The following is a 27,600-nucleotide window of genomic DNA, read 5'->3' as shown; positions in this document are numbered from 1 at the left end:
GTTTGAGAAACTTTTTGAAGAATCCAGAAATTAAATCCTTTCAGTTAATAGCCTGAGTGAGTTTTTTCTTAAATATTTGCAGATACTTTGGTGTGGTGGCATTTAAATCTCAATGTAATAACATCTTTATTATCAAACGTTAGGACGTTGCAAACCCCAACCATTAAAATAATCATGATTTTAAAGCCAAATGATAAGTTTAGGGTTCTTTTTATTTCCCTTTTGGTTTGAACCTTTGGGTTCGTGTTTGAGCTTTTTTCTACAACCACGAGGGGTAGATTTTTATTTTAAAAGTCAAGATTCTCGCATCACCTGACATCAGTGTTACAATTCTGGAGTTAACTGCACATCTGCCCCATCCGTGGTCTGCTCAGGGGCTTCCCTTTAAGTCTGAGGCCTTCAGCTATCACCTTGCTATAGGATGGAACTCCTCTCCCTCCAGACGAAGAATTTAGACTTGCAGTCCTCCCTGCCATTCACTTGAACTATCCCAGCAGGTCTGATCTTAGTCCAACACCTGTGGTTTGCTGTCTCTTACAGGCAATAACAGGGTTACCAATGCCCAGCCAGGGTCCACAGAACATTTGTTAGGAAAAAACATAAAACAATAAACAACCTATACACATGCATACTAGGTGTCACCCACCCCTGCAGCTCGCAGTCCTTCAAACCCTTGCAGCAGGGTTTTGTCCTCTTGGTTACAATCTTATGTCCATTTTTGGATCAAAATGAGGGACCCATAGTCAGTCCAGACTTTCTCTTTATATCCCAGACTCTTTCTTTGTCTCCTGGGCCTCTTGAATCCAGTCTGACTCAGTCTGTGCAATTCCTCCACGGGGTGGCACTTCTCTGGAGTTGTTTACCTGTGCCAGGATCTGCAGTGAATACTCCCACACAAATGCTAATTTTAATCCTTGGTGGGGAATCTGAGGAACCCCTGCGCCTGCCAGGGCGTTAGAAAACAGTCCCTAGCTCAGAGAACACTTATAGGTACAAAAGTTTATTGATGTGCCACCAGGATTAATCATAGTCTTTTGAAATTTCCATGCTTCCAGTCTCGCCAGTGTCACCTCCGGGAGCTGGGCCTTTAAGAAAAACCCACAGCAAGTATTGTGAGATTTGTAGTAAAGTCATGGGTTGGCAACATAGAAGGGAAGGACCAATCTAAAGAGATTGGTCCTCTCCTAAGAGATTAATCCTCAGCACCTTTCTCTACCAGCCCATACCCCACCCCTCATAATCAGCCCTGGCTACTCCTCCTTCCTTTCACTCCCTGTAGCTTGTCTGGTTGCTGGAAGAGCCCTGATTACTAGGCAGAAAGCCTCCTGCTCCATCCCTGCCTTGCCTTTGCCACTGGTAGCGTTCCCTGTGTGGTGTCACTCTGGACTCCAAGGGGGAACAGAACCTGGGTGTGAATGGAGGGGAGGTAAAGGGGGTGTGAGGGGAGCTACTGAGACTCAGCAAGCAGTAGGGGGTAGCTCTAGGCTGGCAAGGGGCATCCCAGCAGTTCCTACTGCGGCTGGTGCCCCGTGCTCTCTTTCCGCCCCCTCCCCTGGTAGCTGGCATCCAGTGCACTGATGCTCCCCTGTCCCCTAGGTGCTGGGGCCCTGTCCCCCACCCCTCCCCAACAGCTAGCACATGTGCTCCTGCCCCTCCCCCAGGCCAGGTGTCTCCAGGACCCACAGTGGCTGGAAGGCAAGGAAGGGAAGAGATGTTGCTCCCTGCTCCCTGGTGGCCAGCGCCAATTGCTCCAGAACCTCTCTGGATCCCACAGCCTACCTTCACCTCCACCCCCGCTCCCCTACGCACATATGTGCAGAGGCAGAAACAGAGCCAAATCCTACTCTCGCCTTTGTGGAATATTGTGGAGGCAGAAAACATTTTTTTGGGGGGGACACAATAGGTGCCCCCCAAATATTTATATTGTGGGGGTATTAGCCCCTCCTTCCCCCCTGATTCCACTGCCCCCGCTGGACTCCATGCTAGAACCTCTGTGCTCGCAGCCTCTGTTGCATATTGCCTCAGGGAAGCAAGAGGTTTCAAGAGCAGTGGGGAACAGTTACAACGCACTGCAGGCAAGAATCACAGTATGGGCCCTGAACCTAGAAACCCATCCTCTCCTTTCAGTACAGCCCCAACTAGCAGACTCCCCTAAGCTCCTGGGAGTCCCCTGAAGACATCCTCCTGGTGTGAAACTAGTTCCCTAAGCATTCATTATTTGTAAACTATAGAGAGATGTCAGTGTGTTGGAATAGCTCAGCAATAATAAAGAGTGCAAAAATCTATAAAGCCTTTCCCTGTGATCTAGCTCACAGGCCTCTGTTAGTCTTCTACTTCACTCATTCTGCCTGGAGTTTATTTTCTCACCATATAATAATTCCGTAAAACAAGGCTTCAGGTGCATATGTGGCGGTGAAGGCCTCTCATGGAAGATACTTCAGGAGGATGATGGGAAATAATTTTAGAGTCTGAATCTTACTTTAAAAATAATTTTCTTCTTGGGAAATAAAGTGCTGCTAGGTAGCTGAAGGATAAAATGACCCCATGTGATCTGTTGCAATGCAACAGCACCTGATTCTCACTACGTACTCCATAACAGAAGTTTGTTTGCACACATCCCTATAGCTACTAGCAATGCATATACTTAACTGTTGTGCAAGTAAGAGTTAATTGCATCAGAGTCTGAGGGACAAGAATGATAGGTCTGGTCCCATCCCTAGCTTCTATGAGGCTATCTAGTGTCCATCCTCCTGTTAGGATAGGATTGTTCAACAGAGTATGTGCCAGATCCTCAGCTGGTATAAATCAACGTTGCTCCATGGAACTCGGTGAAGCGATGCCAGTTGAGGAGCTGGCCGTATATATTTTCTACCGGTTTATCCAGACTGATGTTTCCTTCATATTTAACAAGGCATCTGGGAAGGGATGCGTGAGGAAAAGGGTGACTGTATTTAGGGGTTATAGGCTTAGTGGAAAGTTGACCAGAGATCACTGGCTTGTGCAAACAGCATAGTATGATAGCTATACTGTGCCATTTACAAATACAAAAATATAGGTAAATGCCTAGAGCCAGAGCTGGGTACTTTAATTATATATATACATATATATAGCTAAATAACTTATTAAAAGCCTAAGTGTTCTCTACTGCATCCCAGTAGTTCTAGATACAGTACACTATATGCTTCCTTGTAGTACCATGCTAAACTCTAGACACTCTTCTTGATGTTTTTGCCTTTCAGTTATGTCCTTGTATCAGCCCCAAACTACACATCTTTAACTCCTTCAAGCTTTTCTCATAAGTCATTTTGTCCTCCAGCAAGCAATACTCCATTAATGGATCAGCGTGTCTTTCTAATTCCAAAATGTAGAGATGTCATAAATGAGGGAAGCCCCCTGGACTCTGTACTATTGCTGGCCAGGTAACCAGGCTCATGTTTCTTGCCCAATCTAGATGCTTTTCGCACTTGCTCCTTAAGGTACCTGGTAATTCTCTGGTGCTAAAGGAAAACTCCATCAAAATAGGAGAGATTCAAACTGCTTCATGTAATTACAAAAAAGAGAAAAATCCCAGGTCAGACTATAAGGGCTGGACACTCTGGTTCACTAAGGCCAGGTAAATAGTGCAGAGTGGACTTAAAGCAGCCAAACCTGTGCAGGGGAACTCTGCAGAGCTACCTCCAACACCAGCTGTCACCCTCCTCCTGGCATAAGGGGAAGGAAGGGGTGTTGGGGTTGTGAGCTGGTCAGGGGAAGGTGGGAGCAGAGTCCTGCTATGCTGACTCCATCCAAGCAGAGCTCAGATGTAATGAAGAATTAGGGCCTAAGCATCTTAAAATATGAATTAAAAACCAGTCAAACAGGAAGGGGCCATCTTGAAAATTTAAAGCGGCAGAATAGATTAAGAATATTATTTCCCAGTTGAAAGCCTTGGAAATCAGGGACTCTGAAAGCTGTGTAGTAAGGTAAGCTCTGTTCTGGACAAGTACATTTAGTCATGATTAAACCAACTCTTAATTAACCAAATGTCCCCCCCCCCCACACACACACAATGTTTTCCAAATTATTTAATAACAGACCAATTAAAATGAGTTTAGCATGTAATTACTATCTATTCCAGATACTGCTGTCGCCAGTTGCAGCTTTCTAAACCGCCAGCTGTTAACATGCTGAAAAATAAAGTCCATCATGCAGGGTGGATTTGTTTGAAATCAAGGCCATTTAAATCACCAAGTGGATTTATTTAAGCAATTACATAGCTTAATATTTTCAGATACTTATTAATTGTACATTTTTTCATATGTTAGAAAACGGTGAATGATATATTGCTCATTTACTAGATAATTAACTTTTATTCATGATTTCTGTTAAGCTCCAATAGGATAGTAAATAGAATTGAATTAAACACACACAACAGCATATACATTTATTTTTATTAACTAAAACCCTTAATATAATACATGACCTGTTGTGCATATTTATAAAACTCTAACTAAAAAGTTAAAGGGTTTTCTCCTGATTGCTTTTCTGCATAAAAAACAATCTTTAACTCAAAACTTTTGACAGAAGCTCATGGATTCAGAATATTTATTTTTTATTTAAGATGTTTTAAGAGATTATGAATTTAGGCCTTAACAAATTTTATATTAAATTCAGATTTTATTTTAAACAGGTTTATGTTTAAAATTATATAAATTTCTTCTTTTTAAAAAACAAAATAAAACCAATTTAAATAAAAAATCTTTGTTTTTTTGTTTTTGTTTTGATTTTTCAAAAACTCACTTATTTTATCCACTGCCCTCATGCCTAAGTCAAATAGCTGATAATTGAAAAAACCCCAAACCACCCCACCACACATTTTAAGAAGCAAACATAAAGAAAGGTAAAATCTAGAGAACTAGAATGGGGTAAAACTTCCACTAAAGATTTAACACCTCTCAAATAAGATCAGTGTCCAGAACTCAATGTTTTAAAGAGTATTATAAACTTTATAGCAAAAAAATGAAACTTTCTAATATTTTTCAACAGTGAAGCTGATTTTTTTCAGCTCTACTTTGCATCACAAGAAATCTTTATATAGCACCATCCAGAAAGCCTCATTAAGCCTGCAAACAAACAAAGAAACAAAAAAAAAAAATACAACCCCCCACATTAACAGTCCTACTCACTGAAATAGAAATAGGGGAACTCCATATCAGAGCCCTGCATCAAATTTTAGAGCCTAGGTGCCAAACACCCTCCCTTGGAGATGTATTTACATGGCCTATTCAGGCTCTGCAGAATCTAAGCTTCTGTTTGAAAAAGGGAAAAATTAAAGCGATGATCTATATTAGAAAGTCACATCAGTGCAACAATAGGGCTTCTAGATACACTATATCTTGATGCATTTAGATGAGTTTAGATTCAGTCTTTTACCAACATTTTAGCTAAATCAAAATATGTGAGGTTTAAACCAGTTTAAGTGCATCAGCATTAAGGATTTGCACCAGTGTAACCTGCATGAATTTAAATCGAATTATGCTGGTGCAGCTTGTCTCATGTAGAACAGCCCTAAGACTCTAGCTCATGTGCCTGCAAAGATACTTGGTTAAATCAATGAAGTGTTATCTTCTGGTGTCTGCATGCCGTCTGAAAGAATAGCTGGGAGAGGTGTAAAATTTCCCTGGTCCCTAAAAATGTCACTGGGGGGGGGGGGGTGTAACTCTAATGTCTGATGATGACATTAAATATCAATAAACAGTTTAATTGCCCATAATTTTAGCAGATGAATGAGGAGTGGGGTGGGACTGGAGTCCATGGAGGAAGCTAGGAGCTGCTGTTGAGATGGAAACACTGAGGGAAGAAAGGAGGATGAGAAACAGAGGTCAGAAATAGCAACATCCTGAAGAGAAGCTAATATTCCCACCGAATGATATGGTACGTGACAATAAGGAACTGAACAAGTAGTAAATAACTAAATGTTCAATTACTACAAAGGCCATATATAATCCTTCCTCTTTGTGGAGCCCTCCCTTTGACATCAGGAGGAGTTCCAATTGCTGTGCATTGAAGAGTGTCCATGGTCCAGAATTTATACCCCAGCCAAAGCCTATAGTGAGATGGGGAATTCAGTCTTCTACACAAATAGTTTGAACCCCATGCTTTAGAGCTTTTCAAGATAGGGGTCCCAATTAGGATGTAAGAGGAAAGAGAAACTAGACATTTCCTATTAAGAGCAGAGTCTTTCCCAATACTATTTCCATGCTTTCTTGTTTTTAAAAAAATGACTATTGTCTTCAACTAGGAGCAAGTAGGAACTTTGATGTTCTTCTCGAATCAGAGGTAGTGAGTTGCTGCTGTGTATCTCCTCCTGCTCTTTTCATGCCTTTGCCCTGTCAGTAATGCAGTTTTTTCAAGAATCTCTGTTTTGTTTCCCCACTAAATTCTTTTAAGACATCCAGTACCACTGCTGGGGCTTAACATTCATAACAGCTCAGATGGTTCATATATTACGCCTTCCTTGTATGCAATACAAAAGCAATAGTCCGATCATGAAAAGAGTAGCGGGTATGAGGAAAAACTGCTGATCGGCTGCATTCTGAATGGGGCAAAGGATGCTGTCAGTGCAGGTGCCCTTTCTTAATGCCCTTACATTTCCAGTTGCATTATGATTCATTCTGACAGTGGAATGTCACAACAAGAAGTAAAAACATCTGGGGCTTGACTCATGCCAGTTAGTTGGACTGGACAGGGGGCTGTATTTCTTCTGACGTTCCCAGTTTAAAAATCTCAGGGCTGAACTTCAATTTTGTAGACTTTGCATGAAGGGGTATCTCTTTCTGCTAACAACCATCCACCATGTTGGGCTAGGCTGTCAGTCCTGCTTAGAACACACATCCAGTGTTCAGCTTTGAATTCCAGGTATTTCTGAGGAAAATAAAAGCACCAGTTGTTTTATACCCTTAGATACCCAGTAACAGGGACAGTAGAGAGAAACACCTGGAAATAGAGACAAGTAGAGCTGCTGGATTGGGTCTGGCTGAGTTAGGGTGACCAGATAGCAAGTGTAAAAAAAAAATTGGGACGGGGTGGGGGGTAATAGGTGCCTATATAAGATAAAGTCCCCAAAATCGGGACTGTCCCTATAAAATTGGGACATCTGGTCACCCTAGGCTGAGTGCATGTTCTAGCAATGGGAGTAACTGTGTCTTCTCTTCAAGTTCCTTTCATGATATCGTTTCCCTCATATAATGGCAGTTAGAGCACTACAAGCAAGTACCTTTACAGACATATTAAATCTGTTGGACAGTTAAAGCTTTTGGCCTCAGATCTTAAATGTCTGAGGTGAAATTTTGGCTCCATTAAAGTCAATGGGAATCTTGCCATTGCTTCCTGGTCCCACAGGAGTGCAGTGAGTATGAGTCAATAGGAATTTAAAATGGGTACACACACTGGCTAAGCTATAGCCTGACCCTCCGCACAGCCATATTTTCCCTAATATAGTCTTGGAAATTAAAACAAAAACAAAACAAGAGCAGAGCTTCCTAGAACTGAGGACGGGTAAGGGGCAGAATTCTCAATGAAATCCACTATGGAAAATCTATTGACCCAGTCATTGCTTAGCTATGTGGAAATACCCTAGCACAGTACGATGATTAGTGCAGCTGGTGGAGTTACTTGAAGACACAGTATCTGGCAGAATGTAAGTAAAGAACAGGGATAACAAGAACAATCCTGACTGAGATGGCCATAAGCATTGTGGCCTCCCAGAGAAATTAAAAATCTGCATACCCTGGCAGAGATGTCCTATGCCAACTTCCACCAATAATCACTTAAGACACTATCTTGTCATATTACATGTGCATGCTCAACATACAAAGGAATGTCATATGCAAGAGTCAAAACTTGCAAGTTTCTCCGCTTTCTTGCTTTCTGTGGGGCAGTTTCCAATGGTGATTTGTGATGGAATGGCCACTTCCAGATAGCGTGTCCAACAGGAGTGAATAGCCGCAGGGTTATTGTTGGACCAGCTCCTTCATTGAAACAAGAGAGTGACAAACACAGTGTGAAAACATCAGGCAGGATTAACTGGCCTTGCTGGCAAGAGAGGGAACAGTGTGCCATGCTAGCTAGAAATAATGAAAGCAGGCGTGCGTTACAGATTTGCTGCTGTGGCAGCCCAGCTACCTTCTCTCTCTCCTTGCAAAAGGCATGCAGACCCACCATTACTACCAAGATTGCCAAAGGTGAGAGAGGTTTGCTGGTTTAAAGGTTGATCTAATTGCATCGGGCTAAATCCTGTTCTAGCCCCAGTTACGATCAGAGTACTGTGTATTCTCGGGCTGTGGAATTTGCCATAGAATCATGCTCCGGAACCACAGCTTTCATTTTTTAAAGAAAGTTTCAAGCACTCATGATTGTGATAACCTTGAAAGCAGTGTGTAAACTGCTGCAGTGCTGTCTCCCTAAGTCTGCAGACAGCCTAAAGCAATAGCTCAAAGGGCTGCTGTGGTCTATCCGTCTTAACCAGCAGTAAACGCAGAAACCTGAACATGAAAAGTTAAATGCCAATGTTAATCCTCTGGCTTCTGTGATTCATTTGTATCATATCAGTACAAAAATCTTTGACATATTGAAAACAGAAGTGTGAGGACAGCATCAAAATAAATGTAATGTAAAACCCCCCACTGTTCTGCACTGATTCTATTTTCATATTTAATTAAATCTTTTAATGTAACGTAGGCTTTTGCAGAGACAAGGTGGGTGAGGTAATATCTTTTATTGGATCACTCTGTTGCAGTCTGCGCTGCTGGAGTGCTACACAATCTAGGGGCTTTGCTGCAGAATTTAAGTGCAACTTGCTATGGAGTGCATGGGGCCTTTCTGATAAAATGGCATGAATGCAGGGCCGGCTCTTCCATTTAGGTGACCTAGGCGGTCGCCTAGGGCACCAGGATTTGGGGTGGGGGGTGGCATTTTGCTGCACTGGGTGGCAATTCGGCGGCGGGGGGTCCTTCCCCATTCCGGGTCTTCGGTGGCAATTCTGCGGCGGGTCCTTCACTCGCTCCGGGACCCGCCGCCGAAGTGCCCCGAAGACCGGGCACGCGGAAGGACCCCTGCCTAGGGCGCCAAAAACCCTGGCGCCGCTCCTGCATGAACATCCTGGCTATTTTGTGATACAGCTTGTGATACATGCATTGGGCTGTTTTCTGGGTCTCTTCAAGGTGACCTGCCGAAGGAGGCATTCTTTGTCATGTCCTAGACCTGCTTTAAATCCAGTGACAACCACCAACAGGCAAGTGGAAACTCAATGAGACACTGGTGTGCAGGGAGGCTAGCTGGGTACCGCATGGAGGGGGACTTGGCTATCCTAGGTGTGTGTTGTGTTTTTTGTTTGTTTGTTTTCCCCCCTTTTCCCAGTAGAGGTTTGGGTTAGCCTGAGATTGTATCAGTTCTCCCTGACAGACTAGGCCAACTCCTGGAACCAAAGTGTGCATGGGGAGGTGAGAGAAAAGGAATTGTTTGGTTTCCCCCCAAAACCGACTGTCATCAAAATGAAAGAGCAACTTAACCCCGAAGAGCCCACTCAAAACTGTTCAAGGAGGCACTAAATTCAGCAGCCAGAATGACAGTCTGCACTCAGATCCCCAAGAGTCTCTCAAAGCAAGAGCAGAGCAGGGAGCCTGTGGGATGCAGCAGATGTTCCAGCGGCTGCTTATCCTCTGTTAGGGGTGGGGAGGGTAGTGTTACTCTCCAGGAAGACCTGAGGTGAAGATTGAAGAGGTGCTTTGAAAGTAGAGAGACATTTCCTGTGTAGCTAAAGTGTCACTTGGAAAGAGAAGACACCAAAGCAAAGCAATTCAGCTGATATCTCCTCTGCTTTCTTACTCTGAAAGGTTCTGAGCTGTGCCTGGAGGGCCGAAGCTTTCTCAAGAGATGTAATTGTTCTAAAAAGTGTCAGTGAAATAACCACAGGAAACTCTGCTCCTCTAGTAACCGATGAAGTCCCTGGGGATTATCTTTGCTTTGCAAACCCACCCCTCTTTCCCCCTCCCCCCATGCTCAGAGATCCAGCCATTAGAGCAGGCAGCAGGGTTCTGAGTGAGGCAGTACATAGAATCAGAGAAGTGTAGGATTGGAAGGGACCTCGAGAGGTCATATGGTCCAGGCCCCTGCACTCAAGGCAGGACTAAGTATTCTCTAGACCAGGCGTTCTCAAACTTCATTGCACCATGACCCCCTTTGGCCAATAAAAATTACTATGCGACCCTAGGAGGGGGGACTGAAGCCTGAGCCAGCCCAAGCCCCTGGTGGCGGGAGGGCCAAAGCCAAAGCCCAAGGGTTTCAGCCCCAGGCAGGGGGTGTGTAACCTGAGTCCCGATGCCCACAGCTGAAGCCTGTGGGCTCTGGTCCTGGGCCCTAGCAAGACTAAGACAGCCCTGGCAACCTCATTAAATTGGGGTCAAGACTCACTTTGAGGTCCCGACCCACAGTTTGAGAACTGCTGATCTAGACCATTCCTGACAGGTGATTGTCTAACCTGCTCTAAAATATGTCCAATGACAGAGATTCCACAACCTGCTTAGGGTGGAAGAAATGCATTTCCATACTAAGCAGTTTATCAGGAGGATGGCTAAAGACATATGTTGACAATTCTACATTGCAGGCCCAGCTCCAGCATTTCTGCCGCCCCAAGCAAAAAAAAAAAAAAAACACGATCGCGATCAATTGGAGAAAAATAAAAAAAAGTCGCGATCGGTGGCAGCAGTTCAGCAGCAGGTCCTTCGCTCCTAGAGGGAGTGAGGGACCTGCCGCCCCCAAATTGCCGCAGGTGCCGCCCCTCTCCCTTGGCCGCCCCAAGCACCTGCTTGTTAAGCTGGTGCCTGGAGCCGGCCCTGCTACATCGTATGTAAATTTCATGCAAAAAAATGAAAAAGGAAATTTTAAGTTGAAATTTCTGGCATTTATTGGCCAAGATTGCACAGACCTTGCATTCAATTCAAAGGCATCTCTCTGTCTGCCACATCTGGTCAGTTTCAAAATTTCAGGGAATATTCTAGGTTTCAATGGTTAGATCCCTGTTGATTTTGGGGAAAATCAGAGACCCAAAAAGGGGAAAATGGGGGACACATGCATCTCTCTGTCTTGGTACAAAGCTCCCATCATTCTCGACTTGGGAGACAGGTGATCCAAAACAGGCTGAAACAGCTGGTGCCGGGAGTCAAGGAACCAAGACTTGATCTTCCCTCTACACTTCCTATTGCAGGTTCTTACCCTGGGAGATGTTCCAGAAACTGTACTGATGTTATGGAACTGAGAAATATTTTTAGCAGCAAATTATGTCAAGCCTGCCAAGCATAGCTGTCATATTCCTTGTGGACTGAATTATATTCTTAGCTGAGTAGCTGCTATTAATTTAAAAGTGGTATATAAACTTTTCTGATGCACAAATGTTTCCTCCTTCAGTCCATTAATAGCTAACGGAAACATGAGCTATCCCTAAAGCCTTGGTTCTTCTGTACTTAGCACTTTGTCCTTTTGTACTGAGCACCTTTCATCCAAGGATCTCAAAGCACTTTACAGACATTAATTAAGTCTTAAAGCTCTCCTGTAAACCAGGGAAGTATTAATCATCCCCATTTTATATATGGGTAAACAGAGAGACACAGAGAGGTTAAGGGACTTGCCCTAGGTTACCCAGTAAGTGAGTGGCAGAGCTTGAAACAGAAACCAGGAGTCCTGACCTTCTAGCCCTCTGTTCTAGCCATTTAAAAAAAAAAAGTCTCTTTTTAGCTCAGATATTGTAAGGCTATCAGCTAGCTTATTCTAAACCTACATAATTACATAGCACCCCAGTGCTCGAATTGTCAGGAGGGCTGGCCTCTGGGCCCCTGTGTCAGGTGATGTAAAGATAGATACAGCAGAGAGATACAGCCAAGTATAGTGCAAGCTCCCCCACAGCAGTACCTCTTGCAGTACCTCTGTTGCTCTTGTACAGTTTTTCTAAGGCAATCTTGTCTGAGAGTCCTTCAGTGATGGCTGTCCCCTGAAGGGAGAATGCAATTGATACTGAATTGTTTGATGGGGGGCACACACCAACTATGGATGTGGCCAAGATCCCACACATGTTACACAAAACCTAAATCAGATTTGAAGACAAGGGCCAAGTTCGGCTTTCACTAAGGCTATGTCTACGCTACCCAGCTTTTAGTGATATGGCTGTCTCACTACAGCCATGCTGCTAAAAGTCGTGGAGTGTAGCCGCTGTTAAAAAGCTTCCACCCCCATAAGCGGTGTTTGCGTTGTCGGCAGGAGCGACAACGCACTGTTCACACTGGCTCTTGTCATGGCAAAAGTTTTGTCTTTTGGGGTATATGTTTTTAAACTCCTCTGAAAGACAAAAGTTTTGTTGTTCAATTGCAAGGGTAGACATAGCCTACGGCTGTCTAAACTAGAGAGCTTACAGCAGTGCCGCTGTAAGATCTCTCATGTAGGTGCTCTATGCTGATGGGAGAAAGCTCTCCCGCTGACATAACTAATTCCCCGCCCCCCCCCGCAACGAGCGGTGGTAGCTGTCTCCCGCCGACACAGCGCTGTGCACACTAGCACTTATGCTGGAGTAACTTATGTCTCTCAGGGGGGTGGAATATTTACATCACTGAGCAACATCAATTTTGCCAAGAGAAGGTGTAGTATAGACACAGCTTATACTAGAGTGAAGCTGCAGAAACTCTTGTGAAGTCACTCAGGATTTGCGACAGGGTAAACTGAGAGCAAACTTCACCCCCAACTCTTAAAGGTTAAATAAATCCACTGCACAAACTCACAGGGTCTTGACCTGGTCGAGGTGCGGAGAGGGAAGTTTTCAGAGGCACAGGTGTCCCAGTTGCCCTCTTCTCTCCCCCCAGGCACTCCTGCAATACAAATAGTTAACCCACTTGCCCCTTCTTCACCCCTCTACATTTTTGGATGACGTTATATTCAATCAAACCTGCAAAGTAATTACTCTAGAGAAAACTTGGTTAGGATATAGTTTGCAGCTGCAGTCCTGATGGTTCTCAACTGTGAAATTAACAGTTCCAAATTAAAAAAGAGGGTGAATTACAATGAGTTTGCTGGAAGTCACTGTCAGAACATGTCCCCGAAGCTGTGACTCAGAAGGTCCCAGAGGGCTCTGGTGCAAGAATAGGTTAGAGGCCCTCTTCCTGATTCTGCAATCCACCCTCTTCCAGCACCCCCATAGCCCCAGCTCCCTCACGACCCACTACAACCCTCCAGCTCCCTCCATGGCCCCCCTTGCTCCCCTCCAGTTCTTCCTCAACTCCCTTCCAGCCTCCTTCAGTCCAACCCTAGCTCCGCCATCCCTTATCTAATCCCCCCCTCCAGCCCCTTTTAGCTCACTGCCTGCTTCACACTTCCCTAATCCACCTCTCCAGGGCCGCACAAGCCCTCCCCCAGCTCCCCTCCAACCCTCCTCTCCCAGCACTGATCTAGAGCCCCTGAGCTCCACTCTGACCCCTTTTCCCCCACCCTCAACAACACCAATTCAACTCCCCTACTCCCACCTCCCCAGCTCAGATCTCGACTCCCAGCTCTCCCTCCCCCAATGTTCCAAGTTGTCAGTTCCTCTCCACTGCCACCTCCCCCCATGCAAAGTGGCTGATGTTTTTACATTGCACTCCATGGGCGGGAGGAGGGGAGTAAGGGGAGCGTCTCCAGGCTGTTCCCAACCCCCAACATTGCGATGCCCCCATGCTTTCTCTGCATGTCCTTGCCGGCTGCTCACATCTGAGGCCCAGGGTTGCCCCAGCTGGAGGGGACCCACCTCTCAACTGCTCCCTTCCCCAGGGGCCAGTGGGCCCCACTCTCCCCCGGAGGCCTGTCTCCTTTGCTGTATGGCATGGCTTGGCTCAACTTCTACTGGGCTGGTGGCGGGACAAATGGGGATATCTATGTGTGGCTAGATCCAAGTGTCCTACACAGCTAGAAGCCTCTTTCAGCATCAGCACAGACAGCCCATCACCCCAGTTTCTGGATACCTGCATTCTGTCCAATGGAGATAGTCTGTACCTACCAACTGGTTACATCTCCAGGCAGTAGGTATCTAGGTTCCTGGATGTATGGGTCCTATCCACTGTACTAGTTAGGGGTGCAATCCCCTTATCTCCAGACAGAGCATGGCACCCGCCTTGTCTCTCTGGACTCCTGGGTTCTAAATTGAAATAGTACTCTGGTTAGGTCCCTATAGTCTTGTGGTCCCTAGCCAGTGACTGCACCACTGTAGTTACATCACTTGTGGCTTTCTCCAGTACTCCAGGCTTATAGAGAGACAGTTTAGTTGTAGTATCTTTGCTTGGATGAATCACAGTTGTTTTGAATCAGAAATACAGGCGCTGACTTTGAGATGCCAATCCGGATGCACGCAGAAAGCCTCGTTGCACCCTAGAGCCTGAACAACGAGCTGTGATCAAGCAGCTAGCAAAGTGGAGTTTGCTTTGCAACTTTGGGAACACCATGTTAATTATAAGTCACAACAGCTGCCAACGACAGCTAATATTGGAGGCCAGTTAATAAAACCCATGTATAGGACACCGATTGGTGGTTTTATTCTGCTGAAATTAGTTATTTGGGGTGAGATCCACAAAGGTGCTAAGGAGCCTAAGCCCCTGGTTTAAGTGTGTGAGTCCTAGTTTTGATGCCACTATGATCCACAAAACTCCTCTCAAACCTTGTAGGTGCCTAAACACACTTGGTACCTAAGTGTTCAGGGTAAAAGTTCCCTCAGCACCTATGTTTCTGCCTCTGGGTCTGTCTTGCTGCCTCCCGCTAAGTGTACAGATGCCTGTCTCCCACCTAAACCCCAGAGCAGCAGCAGCACTACCCACCTTATAACTTTTAGCCCAGTGGTTAGAGCACTCACTTGGGATGTGAGACCCCCAGATTCATTTCCTCCTTCTCCCAGAGGGGAACAAAGATTTGAACAGGGGTCTTCCACCTATCCAGTGAGTGCTCTAACCACTGAGCACTGGGATATTCTGACGTGGGAGTCCCACGGTCTCTCCTGTTTGTTCCCGTGTAGGTAAATAATGAAAGAGCGATTGGAGTAAGGGGAATAGATCTTGGCTTTCTCAGCTCGGTGCCCTCACCACTGGACTAGGGAGTCATTCTCACTCTCTCTGGGGCCCTATGGCTTTGAAGTAATGGAAAAGATGGTGGCCTAGAAAGTTGGTTTGTGAGATGGTTAATTTCTATTAAAATTCCTTTTTGGGTCCCAATAAGAGACCGAGAAATACAGAACAGGGACTGACATATTTTCACCTTGGGGTACCACACTGGAGATGTTTTTCTTGGCAGAGGGAAACCAGTTTGGATTCTGCTCAGTTAGAAACATGAGGGAGACAAATTAGGCTTTGAAAATAAGATCTCTCTCCTTAATAGCTTTCTTCACCATGTGACACCATGAAAGGAATATTACAAAAGAAAGCAATATTATTATGACCTCATTAACTACAGCCAGGCACCTTTTAGAATTGGTGTGGGCAAACTATAGCCCGGGGGCTGCATCTGGCCCTTCAGACATTTTAATCCGGCCCTTAAGCTCCTGCCAGGGAGCGGGGTCCAGGGCTTGCCCGGCTCCGCGCATGCCATGGCTCCACGCGGCTCCTGGAAGCAGCGGCATATCCCCTCTCCATCTCCTATGTATGGGCGGCCATGGGGGCTCTACATGCTGCCCCGCCCCAAGCGCCGCCCCCTCAGCTCCCAATGGCTGGCAACTGCAGCCAATGGGAGCTGCAGGGGCGGTGCCTGGGATGGGGCAGTGCGCAGAGCTGCCTGGCCGCGCCTCCGCATAGGAGCCGGAGGGGGGACACGCTGCTGCTTCTGGGAGCTGCTTGAGGTAAGTGCTACTTGGAGCCTGCACCCCTGACCCTCTCCAGCGCCCGAATCTCCTGTCCCAGCCCTGATCCCCCTCCAAACCCCTCGGTCCCAGCCTGGAGCACCTGCCTGCACCTCCAACCCCTCATCCCCACCCCAGAGCCCACACACCCACCTGGAGCCTGCACCCCTTCCCGCACCCCAACCTCCTGCCCCAGCCCTGATCCCCCTCCTGCCCTCCGAACCCCTTGGCCCCACCCTCCTGCACCCCAGAGCCTGCACCGCCAGCCAGAGCCCTCACCCCCCCAACCCTCTGCTCCAGCCCGGAGCCCTCTCCCACACCCTGAACTCCTCATTTCTGGCCCCACCCCAGGGCCCGCACCGCAACCCCCAATTTTGTGAGCATTCATGGCCTACCATACAATTTCCATGCCCAGATGTGGCCCTCGGGCCAAAAAGTTTGCCCACCCCAGTTTTAGAAGCTGAAGTGGGCAGTGAATTTTTGCCTCGGGTCATCCATACTAGGAGACAACACTGCTCTCCAGAAATACAATAGAAGGCACGTTTAGCTGGATGTCAGTAGAGCAGCACAACGGTTAGGAAATAACTGTCCTGGGGTGATATTCTCTAGCCCCTGTCATTCCAAACCCACGTGGACCTCTGGTGAAATGATGAGCTATTTCCTACATCCTCTTTCTTTTGAAGGAAACATTTGTAAAATAGCCTAACTTGATTGCATATTTAACACTGACAGCGGGGAGGAGTTTTTTGTTGTGTCGTTTTGGGTGAGGAAAAGATACACGTTCCAAAGAAACTGACAATGATTAAAGAAATGGCTTCCCAGGATTCTTGGGAGCTGGGACATCATGGATGGGATACTGTAGGTTGTGTGCATCATGTTTTTTTGAACTGCTTATCATATTGCTTATTATCTATTTACTTACTATGAATAGCAGAGAGGGCTGCTTTGCCCAAGGGATTGCTTTAGGATTGACAAGAATCGAAATGACCAGATGCAGGAATATCCTGCTGCTAGAGGGCTGGGATGTGAAGTGGCTTTTATGCCTTCTCCTCTGGTCTTGCTGCTGGTGAGGAAATTGAGCATAAATTCCTGGTTCTGTATGGAAAGGAAGATCCAAGAATTGTTCATCTTGCTAGTGCCTTAGGCTGGTCCTGCCTCCCCCTTGTTATTAATTTAAGGGCCCACTATCTAGAAAGGCTACATGTTCTTAGAATCACTCCTGTTATTGTTCCTCTTTTTATGTTCAATGACATATTAATGAAAACTGATGTTAAAACATGACTTAGGAAAACCTAAATCATTTGATCCAAATATTAATCTCTGAATCAAACATCCTGCAAACTCCCTGCCACATGTGCCAGCTTTGAAGTATCACCGAAGTCATTAAAAATGACTATTAGGAAAAAGCAGGCCCGTCAATTATTTATTGGGAGCTTATTTTAAAAGGTGGAAGAGCCAGGAACAAACGGAAGTGTCAGCAGCAACTCAGCGAGGTTCAAAGGAGCTCATCTGCTCCTGGGAAAACAGAAATATTTTCACCAGTCCCACAGAAGAAGACTGTTCTTTTTTCAGACCGAAGATAGAAAATCTACAGTGTCTGCAACAAAGAAACTAGCTGAGATGAACGAAGGGGAAAACTTTTGGGGGGAACTGCGTTGACTAGTGGTCCTTTTCATGGTTATTATTTTACTATAAACAGATAATGAGTCTGGAAAAGTTTTCTCACGATGAAATTATTGATTTTGCTGAGAAATAGGCACAGTGTTCTGGCCAAACAACAACAAAATGCTGTACTACCTAAAACTGCTACTTCCCACTTCTCTGAAAAACTAACTGAGACCTGGGACCTGTAAATTTACTTCAGACAAACCAAAGCCCTGTCTCAGTGGAGTTTGACCTGCATCAGGGAACCATTTTTAAAAATACAGGGTTAAAAGTAGTTTCTGGTTTTGCCTAGTCAGACTAAAAAAGAGCAACTCATGTAAAATTGTTTTCAAATGTTAGAAAAAAAGTTTTCTAGGCAAGGAGTTACATTTTCCTTTCAGTTACAAGCTAATTGACATCAAGGGAGTTACTTCTGATTTACAACTGGTTGCTAACTTTTGTGATTTTTATCATGAGTCTTATCATATCTGGGGTTTTTCTTAAAGCCCCAGCTCCTGGATTCATGTTATTGTGTGAGAATCTCAGCTTTCTTTTTTCTTCTTTATTTTTTTAAAACTAGGTTTCCAGCCCTTGTGGTTGTAGAAAAAAGCTTGAAAGCATGAAGCGAGTGCATCCTAAAAGCACAGAAACCTGGAGGCCACAAAAAGGACTTAAAATCTCATCATTTAATCCTATCTCAGGATCTTTGGGGCCTGACTCATGATTTTTCCAAGCTTGAGGTTGGCAATACTACAACTTAGTCTAAAAAACAATTTGCTAATACTGTTATAAAAGAGTTTGGTCCATATTCACTAAATTTACCATGTTTAACCCTCTTTAGCAGAAACTATTCCAACCCTGTGTGGATTAATGGGGTCCTACCACAAGTCCAACTCCAGTGTGAATTGAGGCCAAAATTGCAGACAACTTGCTGCATCCCCCCACACCCTCAATGTATCCTTTGGGTCCTACCTGTTCACTATTTAGCTATCTCTAATGGTTAGGGAAGCTTGTTTGTCCACTGGGGTGTCCTATTGACCATCTGCCCAGGTCTGCTATAATTAAAGCCAGCACTAAAAGCCCATATGCCTCTGGGCCTTAAGGATTATTTCAGCCTCAATTAAGGCTTTGCTACTAGGGGCGGAGTTGGTTAGACCCATTCCAAAAGCCCTATGTGCTAGCACCTTAATTAATTGGGGGTGGGGAGTGTTAAAAGGAAGATGTATGAAGTCTTAAACCATTTTTGGAAAGGGTACTAATTCCTAGTTTCCAAAAGTAAAGACACCTCAGTTAAAACAGCAGGAATGGCTAGGATCAGTCAGATACAGCCCCATGGAGCTGGTGTGAAATCTATTTTTGAACAGGATCAGAGCTCCCAAGCTTTGGTAGTTTAGCTACTCCAAGGAAACAGTGAGAGAGGGGGTTGGTTACATACATATTCACCTTTTTAGTAGAATTCTGTTCACTGGGAATAAGAGAAATTCCTGGGAAGTTACATTTGCACAGGACTACAAGTCAAGCTGTGGTTGTAGAAGGCAGTAAGAAGGTACATTTAATGGCATAATACTTGCCTGCAATGCTGCTAGCACGTTGCCGTTGAATGGCACAATGATAGTCACTGCTGGAGTCTGGGCCCTGGCCACTTTTACTTGTTACACAGGGTTCTCTTCCACCTATCCACTTAGTCTGCATTGTCTGCCTCTCTGTCAGTGCCCTGAACTTGCACCTCCAGAAGCAGCCTCTCCTGTGGCTCAGTGTGAAGAAGACATTATTGCTTTTGGAGGACAGGCTTTTGCAGCCACATGCTTTGGTGAATGTGAGTGATTATAGTGGGATCTTATGTGGAGGAGTCCCCCAGGGATGTGTCAGAGCCTACCAGCTAACTGCAGGTGGATGGTGATGGTTTAGGGGTGGGACTAGACTGAAGCAAACACTGTAGCACCAGCAGTGCAATGTCAGACCTTCTATCTTCCCTTCTAAGACAATTCCTTTAGTCTTTTATTGCTGCTCTTCTCTGAAATGCCTTTGATTTGTCCAGTGTTCTGGAAATATGACATTCAGGGAGTACTCTAACTGCACTGTCATCGATGTCATACAAACTGGGTCTAACCCTTTCTGGGGCTGTTACATCATGTGATATAATTACCCTTTCTTCTTTACCTAGGCTAAAGCATAGGCACTCATACCATGGTATTGAAGAACCTAAATAGAATAGAACATCAGAAGACTAGCCTCAGATAGTAAGACTAGCATTCCAAATGGGAAATACCTGGCTAGGCAGCAGTGCTGCAGAAAAGGATCTGGGGCTTATAGCAGATCACAAATTGGATGAGTCAACAGTGTAATGCTGTTGTGAAGAAGACAAATGTCATTCTGGGCCATTTAACAGAAGTGTTGTATCTCAGACATGGAAAGAAATTGTTACACTCTTCTCGGCACTGGTGAGGCCTCAGCTGGAATACTGTGCCCAGTTTTGGGGACTGCATTTTAAAAAAAGATATGAACAAATTGGAGTGAGTCCAAAGGAGAGCAACAAAAATGATAAGAGGTTTAGAAAACCTGGCCTATGAGGAAAGGTGGATAGTACTGGGCATGTTTAATCTAGAGAAGAGAAGGCTGAGGTGTATATGATAATAGTCTTCAAATATGTCAATAGCTGTTATAAAGAGAATGGGGATCATTTGTTCTCCAGGTCCACTGAGAGTAGGACAAGAAGTAATGAGCCTAATCTGCAGGAAGGGAGATTTCAGTTAAATATTAGGAAAAACTAACTGTAAAGTTAGTTAAGCACTGGAACGGATAACCTCAGATGGTTGTGGAATCCCTGTCACTGGAGATTTTTAAGATTAGGTCATTAGACACGCATCTGTCAGAGATGGTCGAGGTATATTTAATCTTGCCTCAGGGTGGGGAAAGGTCTCTAGATGACCTCTTGAAGTGCCTTCAGTCCTACATTTCTATAATGTACTTTATTCATCCACAACGACTGATTTAACTTCTTCCTAACTTCGTAATTCTACTTTCCATTGATTAAACAACAACATTTTCGCATGGGACCATCTTGTTACATAAGTGGCCTTTAAGGGCCTGTTTCTGCGAGGTGCCAAGCAATGGAAGTCACAAATACTCAATACTTCACAAGAACAGGCTCCAGTCAGTGTGGTTTTTTTTTCACTGTGTGGTCATGAGGAAACATCCCCTTTGTTCAGATATGAGCAAGCTGCAAGGACAACATCTGCAATCTATACGGCCTGGTTCTCCTCTCACCTTCATATTGTTCTGTTCCTTGAGAGCAGCATTCCACCCACTATCAGCATGAGAAATAGACACTCTGATCTTCCCACACCTCCTTTCAGAATGAAACTTAACCTTGTTTCTTTTTAACGGGTGTTGTTTGTCGTGAAGACAGGCCCAGAAATGTGAAACAAAGGAAAGGAAACAATTTGTTACAAATGATGAATCAAACGATGGGTTAGTTTAAAAAAAGGCAAGTACTTAAAATGTTGTAAAAGTACCTGACACGTGTGTCCTAACAATGCCCTGTGTCGTGGTACCCAGAAACCTCGGGGATAAGCACGTTAGATCAATGTAAATCTACCTAAAGCTTATGCTTCAGGGTTTCAGCAGGCCAGTGTCCAGGATAAGTAAGGGATTCCCCCACTCCCTGGCCCCATGTATTCTGAGAGGGTTTTTTAAATCTCCTTTCTCTGAAGCATCAGGGATGACCACAGCTGGAGATGGTGGAGGGGGACAGAGGGAGGTTGGGCCAGGGCACTGTGGTGGTGCTGAGCATTCTTTCTCTCTCACTCAGGTGCGTGATTGGCTGCTTGTTCCTCACATGCTCAGAGTGTAACTGATCCCCATATGTGGGCTTGGGAAGGAATTTCCCCCCAGGTCAGATTGGCAGTCACCTTGGGTTTTTTTTTCCGTTTGTTTGGGTTTTTTCCCCTTCTTCTGCAGTGTATGGGTCACTTATCAGGATGATCTGAGTATATCTCAATGATTTCCCTGCCACGGCAGGGGCCTTAGACACTGGTGGACCTTGATCCCTTCTATTCTCTGGGTGGTGCCGGTGGCCTGTGATTTACACGAGGTCAGACTAGAGTGGTCCCTTCTGGCCTTAAACACTACGATTCTATGACACTTTAGCTAGCTAGCTAGTCCACACAATACGGTAACAGTACAGGCTGAAGCAGTGTGTCCGTGTCTTAGAGGAAGTGGTAGTGTTAGAGGAGTACAAGTACCACCTGATGGGAGTTAACTTTTTTTATTATTAAATGCAAAGCAAATGCTGCATCTCTATTAACGAGTTCATGACTTATGGTGCAGTAGCCTTGTTTCCTTGGTATTCATCTCCAGTATGTACCTGGCTTTCTCCTTTTGTCTACCAAAAAGTACTGGACAAGTCTAATGTCTAAAACCCAGAATGTATTGGTGTTGAATTCTCTGGTTGCAATCCGTGGCTGTGCTGAGCTACCCTGTGCCTCTGGTCCAACACGAAGCTGTCCTAAACCCGGCTTAAATGGCCTCAGCAGGGATCACCCTAGTACAAAGAAACCCTTCAGTAGCAGAGAGTTGATGTAGTGGCTCCTCTGCTACACCTCTCTGTGGCTGGACTGGGGTGGTTGGGGGACAGGGAAGATGGCTATGGCTTCCGGGGGCCCTGACAATCGCCATCTGCTATAACAGTTCCTGGGATCACTGGCAGCTGGCATAATTTAGAGCAACCCCCACAGCGCTGTAAATTATCCCAGGGGAGTGACCCAAGATATGGGGAAAAGAAACATGGCTTAAAGCTATCTTTGTCCCCACTCCTACACTCCATGTTATACTGGGAGCAGACCTGCTGAGAGAAATTTGGGGCCCTGGCCCCATGTTTTCTGGGATCTCAACCTCTCCCATTTCATCCCAGTTAGACATTTTGGGGGTGACCTGTGATTGGGGTCCTGGTACAATTGTTCCCCCTTTCTCAGCCTCTCATCAGCCCTGACTGTGGCAGCCAAGGATCAGGGTCTTTGGCTCTCATAATTACAGACCCTTGTGCTGAGTGAAGAAGCGATCAGTGGACTGAGAGGAAAACCACTGATGAACCATTTCTTCTTAATAATCTTGTCTGAATTGAGGTTTTACCCTTTTAAAAAAAAGGCTTCAAGCATATTTTTGAAATTGGTGTGCTGGAGGTTTGCTGTTAGATGTTAGGTGGAAGAACAATAATGAGTAGTTTATACTGAGCCAAAGTGACTTCACTGGAGTTACACCAGTAATTAATTTGGCTTATTATTGTCCATTTCTGACCTAATCATCCCTTTTCTCCCTAGAAAATGCAGTAGAAAGGCTCAAGGCAGCAGAGCAATTTCTAGTTTTTGAATCACACAATCAGGAAACAATACCAGCATGGTATTTAATTCATTAAGTTCCTCATCTTGCTCTTAAAAGAGACTGGTGCAGACAGGGCCGGCTTTAGGAAGTGTGGGGCCCGATTCGAACAGTTTCGACGGGGCCCCGGCAGGGATGACAAAAAAAAAAACATGTAAAAAAACACGTGGGGCTTGTACTCACCGGGCGGCGCTCCTAGTCCTCGGGTCCTTCACTCGCTCCGGGTCTTCGGCGGCACTGAAGGACCTGCTGCCGAAGTGCTGCCGAAGACCCGGAGTGAGTGAAGGACCCGCTGCCGAAGTGCCGCCGCAGACCCAGAGCGCCACCGGGTGAGTAAAAATTAAAAAGGAGCCTCTAGCCAGGGAAGGGATTCTCGGCCACTTCTTTCTCCCCTCCCCTCCGGCGGCCCTGCCACTGGGCGCGGGGCCCTCTTAGGCGCGGGGCCCGATTCGGGGGAATTGGTGGAATTGGCCTAAAGCCGGCCCTGGGTGCAGACTGCAAGGAGATTCTGGCATGAACGTTGTTCTAATGCATGTCCCTCACAACTGTGTTGCCAACTGTCACAGTTTTATCATGAGTCTCACAATATTCATGGCTTGTTTGTTTTTTAAAGCCCCAGCTCCTGGAGTCAAACTCCACCAGAGAGGTCCTTTGGGGCCATCTGCCTGTCCCAAGTCAGGATAAAGGAGGAGGGTTGGGCGTGGGGCTAGCAATTCCACCCCGTAAAAATCAACCTGCTATAGAAACGCCAACAATAGAGATAACAGAGACTTTTAGCCTGGAAAAAGAAGGGTCTTCGACTCGAAGACGCATGACGCTGGGTGGTGAAAGTCGTGAGGAAGCCACTAAGCCGATTACCCTTCTTGCAACCAGGAGGATTACCATCGGTACATGGAACGTGAGGACCATGTACGAGTCAAGAAAGATGGCACAGGTCGCAGCAGAGATGAGGAGCAACAACTTGACCCTACTAGGCATCCGTCCAAGAAACACCTGGCGACGCGACCTTCAGGCTGATAGCATAAAAATGGGCTATACCTGGAACCAGCTAGAGCAAATGGCCCAGGATAAAGGACTCTGGAGATCTGTGGTTGGCGGCCCATACCCCAACTGGGGTGACAGGCATGAGTGAGTGAGTGAGAGTCCTGGAGTCAGGTATTTAGAGAATCCCAGCTTTCTTTAAAAAAAAAAAAAAGTTTCTAGCCCTTATGATTACAGAGAAGAGATTGAAAATCCGATCCCTAAGGAAGAAAACAAAACCCAACAGCAGCAACAACCAGGAGGCCAATAAAAAGAACCCCAAATGTCTTCTTATTCAATTTCACCTGATTTGTAAGACAATCTCATGATGCCAGAGGGCTTGGCTCATGAGTTTGTCATGCCTGGGGTTGGCCATACTGCCACAATGAATGTACCCATACAGCCTTTCCCCACTTCTGTGAAGAGTTTGAGCAAAGTGCAGAACACTCTATAAAAGAGGAGTTCAAGTCTAAGATGAAATGGGAAAGGGTCTTTAAAACTTTCCTGAGACACATTCTGAACAGTTAACAGTACTATGTACAGGACAAGTGAGATTTCAGACAGCCAGGTTTCTAGTCCTGGAGCGTGGGCACCAGTACCCAGAACCAAAGTAAACCAAAGGTGGAGCAGGAGCTAGACAAAGCTTGGAAGGAGTTTGCCCAAGATGTAAAGGAAGTACCCCGAGAGACAGTTCCCAGCGGTACCTTGGCTTTGTGGGCCTCTTAAGCCTTACCTTGGACAGACATTCCTCTGGTTCCCACCTGGCTGGAGCCCCTCTCCCTCCTCACTTGTCCTTCAGCGCTGCCATGCCCAGGCACTCCGAGCCGTAGTCACACTGGTTGCTGGAGGACGTGGCCTTTCCCCAGGAGCACTGCAGGTTGGAGCTCCGCTTGCGGAAGGAGGAGGTGAAGCGGTAGAAGCTGCGGTGCCTGTTGTGCAGGTACTCCTGGTAGTTCTTGGTGAGCAGGGTGTAGAGAAAGGGGTTGATGCAGCTGTTGCTGTAGGTCAGGCAGGTCACCAGGTAGTTAATGCACTTTTGGGTCTGCGAAGTCAGCTGTAGGGAGCTGTGGTAGAGGCGCACCAGCTGCCAGACCCAGAAGGGCAGGAAGCAAGCCCAGAAGACCAGCACGATGCTGAAGACCATGATCAGCACCTTCTGCCTGGGGGACCTCTTGCCCTCCTTGTGGGGCGGGTTCCTCTGGGACTCCAGGTAGGTCCTGGCCAGGCGCGTGTACAGGTAGCCGATGATCACCCCCGGGGCCATGATGCTGGTGCTGAACAGCACAGTCAGGTAGGTCCTGTAGGCGTCGGCGCTCCACGTCGGGGCGCACATCCGCTTCACCTTGCCCCCGGCCTGGCCCGCCTCGGTCAGCGTGACCATCAGCATCATGGGCAGGGTGAGCAGCAGGGAGACGGACCACACGGCCCCGGCCGTGGCTTTGCGGTAGCCCCGGGAGCGCTTGAGGCTGTCCAGGGGCCGGGTGACGGCCAGGTAGCGCTCGGCGCACATGAGGGTGAGGGTGAAGATGCTGGCGTGCATGGTGAGCAGGTCCAGGCTGAGCAGGACGCGGCAGCCCAGGTCCCCGAAGTACCAGTCCTGCGCCAGGTAGGTGCAGACGATGAAGGGGATGGTGGAGAGGTAGAGCAGGTCGGCCAGCGCCAGGCTGATGATGGAGCTGTACATGGGGGCGGCGCAGCGCGCGGACTGGCACATCACCGCCAGGGTGTACAGGTTCCCCGCCACCCCGGCCACGCACATGCAGGACAGCACCGTGCCGAAGGCGGAGGTGATGAGCAGCTCGCTGCCGCCGCCGCTGCCCGAGCCCGCCGCCCGGCCGGACGCGTTGCCTGCCCCGCCGGCGGTGAGGTTGGGCTCCATGGGGGCTCAGGGCAGGCGGCCTCCGGCTGCAGGGCGCCCGGCGGCGGGCATCGCCCGGGCTGCTGCGCCCTGCCTGGCGCGCTCCCCGGCTCAGGGGCTCAGCCGGGACAGGAGCCGCCCCCGAGCCCCTTCCAGCGCCCAGCGGGGCCCTTCCCGCGGTGCCCGCTGCAGCCCGGGGGCGAGTCCCAGCCGGCCAAGCCACTCGGCGAGGGGCAGGGCTCTGGCTCCGGCCACCAGCCGCTGCCGGGGCTCCGCGCCTTGGGGACGGGCGGGCGGCGAGTGGCTCTGGGTTGCGAACGCTGCCGGGAGCAGCCGCGGCGGGGGGGCGGGGGGATGTGGCCATCGGACGCTCGGCTCGTGATGGGGGTGAGCTGGGTGCGTGTGTCTGGGCGTGCCCGGGTCACTCCGGGCGTGGGCTGGCCCCGGGCTCCGCCAGAACCGGGCAGCTGCTGCTTCATTCACACCCATCCCAGGACCCACGGGGAGGGCCCCTCCCCAGCTGCAGCCCCGGGGCCGAGTGAAGGCGAAACTAGGGACCCACGAACGCGCCCCATCCATCCCGGCTCATCCCGGGGTCGGGGGGAGGCAGGAACGTTGCTGAGGGGCAGCGGGTCAGACTTCAGTAGTTTGGATCCCTGCAATGGGCAGAGCCCGGGGCACAGATAGCCGGCTGCATCCTCTTCTGGCCATGGGAATGAGGCCACCAGGAGCCGAGTGACAAATCCTGGGCAATAATTAATAGAGTGTTTTACAAACCCGGCTCCTGTTCCTGCCCCTCTGTGGTGGGCAAAGGAGCGGCTGGAGTGGCGGGGTGAGCATGACCCCTCCTGGTGAGAAGCCATCTGAGGTTCGTAGGCCTGCCCCCTACGTAGGCTGTTGGGAGAGGGTTTCGGACAGGGCATGCCCTGCCAACTGGGAACTGAACATTAGAGCAGCCCCTCTGGAGGGGGAAAGGGGTGACAACATGGCAAGGGGGTTAGAAAACCTGATCTGTGAGGGCATGTGCAGTAGTCTTGAGGGGAGACCTAACAAGACTTCAAATCAACAACAAAGGAGAGTTAGCTAGATTGAGATGTTAAGGAACTCTTCTTAGTTATAAGGACAGTTAAGCAGTGGAGCAACTCACCTGGCTGGTTGGCTCATTGGAGGTTGTTAAGAAGAGGTTGGAAAAACACCTGTCAGCCATGGTCTAGGTTTCCTTGCCCCTGCCTCAGTGTGGGAGGCTGCACTAGAATAGATGACTCCTGGAAGTACCTTCCAGCCCTGTGATTCTGTAAGTTACGCTGGAGCTGGACCAGGTTGAGAATGAGATAGGCATAATCACTTCCCTGGCTGCTGTCCTGCCCTGACGTGCCCTTCCCCCCTACACCAAGTTGATCTTCTTGGCACAAGGGAGAATCAGGGTCTTACGTATTTAGTTTCACAAAGACGCCCACCAGGAAAGGAAGGATCATTAATCGCCTTGTGAAGGCACATAGGAGCTAGAACTAGGGGTGTTGCTGTACCCTCTGGCTTGAAATGGTTTCCCTCAGATACAGCAGGGGTGGGCAAACTTTTTGGCCTGAGGGCCACACTGGGGTATGGAAATTGTATGGCGGGCCATGAATGCCCACAAAATTGGGGGTAGGGGTGCAGGAGTAGGTGAGGGCTCCAGCTGGGGGTGTGGGCTCTGGGGTGGGGCTGGGGATGAGGGGCTCGAGGTGAAGGAGGGTGCTCCAGGCTGGGACCAAAGGGTTCAGAGGGTGGGAGGGGGATCAGGGATGGGGCAGGCTGTTGGGACATGGGGGGGGGGGACGAGGGGTCTGGCTGT

The 27,600-nt window shown here is 47.5% G+C and overlaps 1 protein-coding gene across 2 annotated transcripts; it reads right to left on the bottom strand.

Moving 5' to 3' along the window:
• Nucleotides 1-998: 998 nt before the first annotated feature.
• On the bottom strand, nt 999-25,790 carry LOC128848097 (urotensin-2 receptor-like). 2 transcript variants are annotated; one of them, XM_054047875.1, is made up of 2 exons: nt 24,645-25,790; nt 999-1,085 (listed from the first exon to the last, which is right to left on the bottom strand). In XM_054047875.1, the coding sequence occupies exon 1, from the start codon at nt 25,788-25,790 to the stop codon at nt 24,696-24,698; it is 1,095 nt and encodes a 364-aa protein (XP_053903850.1). In that variant the 3' UTR covers nt 999-1,085; nt 24,645-24,695. The 2 variants fall into 2 exon arrangements, with proteins under 2 accessions (XP_053903850.1, XP_053903849.1); XM_054047874.1 differs by lacking the exon at nt 999-1,085 and adding an exon at nt 6,556-6,903.
• Nucleotides 25,791-27,600: the final 1,810 nt, after the last annotated feature.

This window comes from Malaclemys terrapin, chromosome 13 (genome assembly GCF_027887155.1).
Source record: "Malaclemys terrapin pileata isolate rMalTer1 chromosome 13, rMalTer1.hap1, whole genome shotgun sequence".
In the NCBI taxonomy this organism is placed as follows: domain Eukaryota; kingdom Metazoa; phylum Chordata; order Testudines; family Emydidae; genus Malaclemys; species Malaclemys terrapin.
This window is presented reverse-complemented; position numbering and strand designations above follow the sequence as displayed.

What these genes read in the sequence shown, in the direction of transcription:
- LOC128848097 (XM_054047875.1), bottom strand. Translation starts at nt 25,790, where the DNA reads ATGGAGCCCAACCTCACCGCCGGCGGGGCAGGCAACGCGTCCGGCCGG.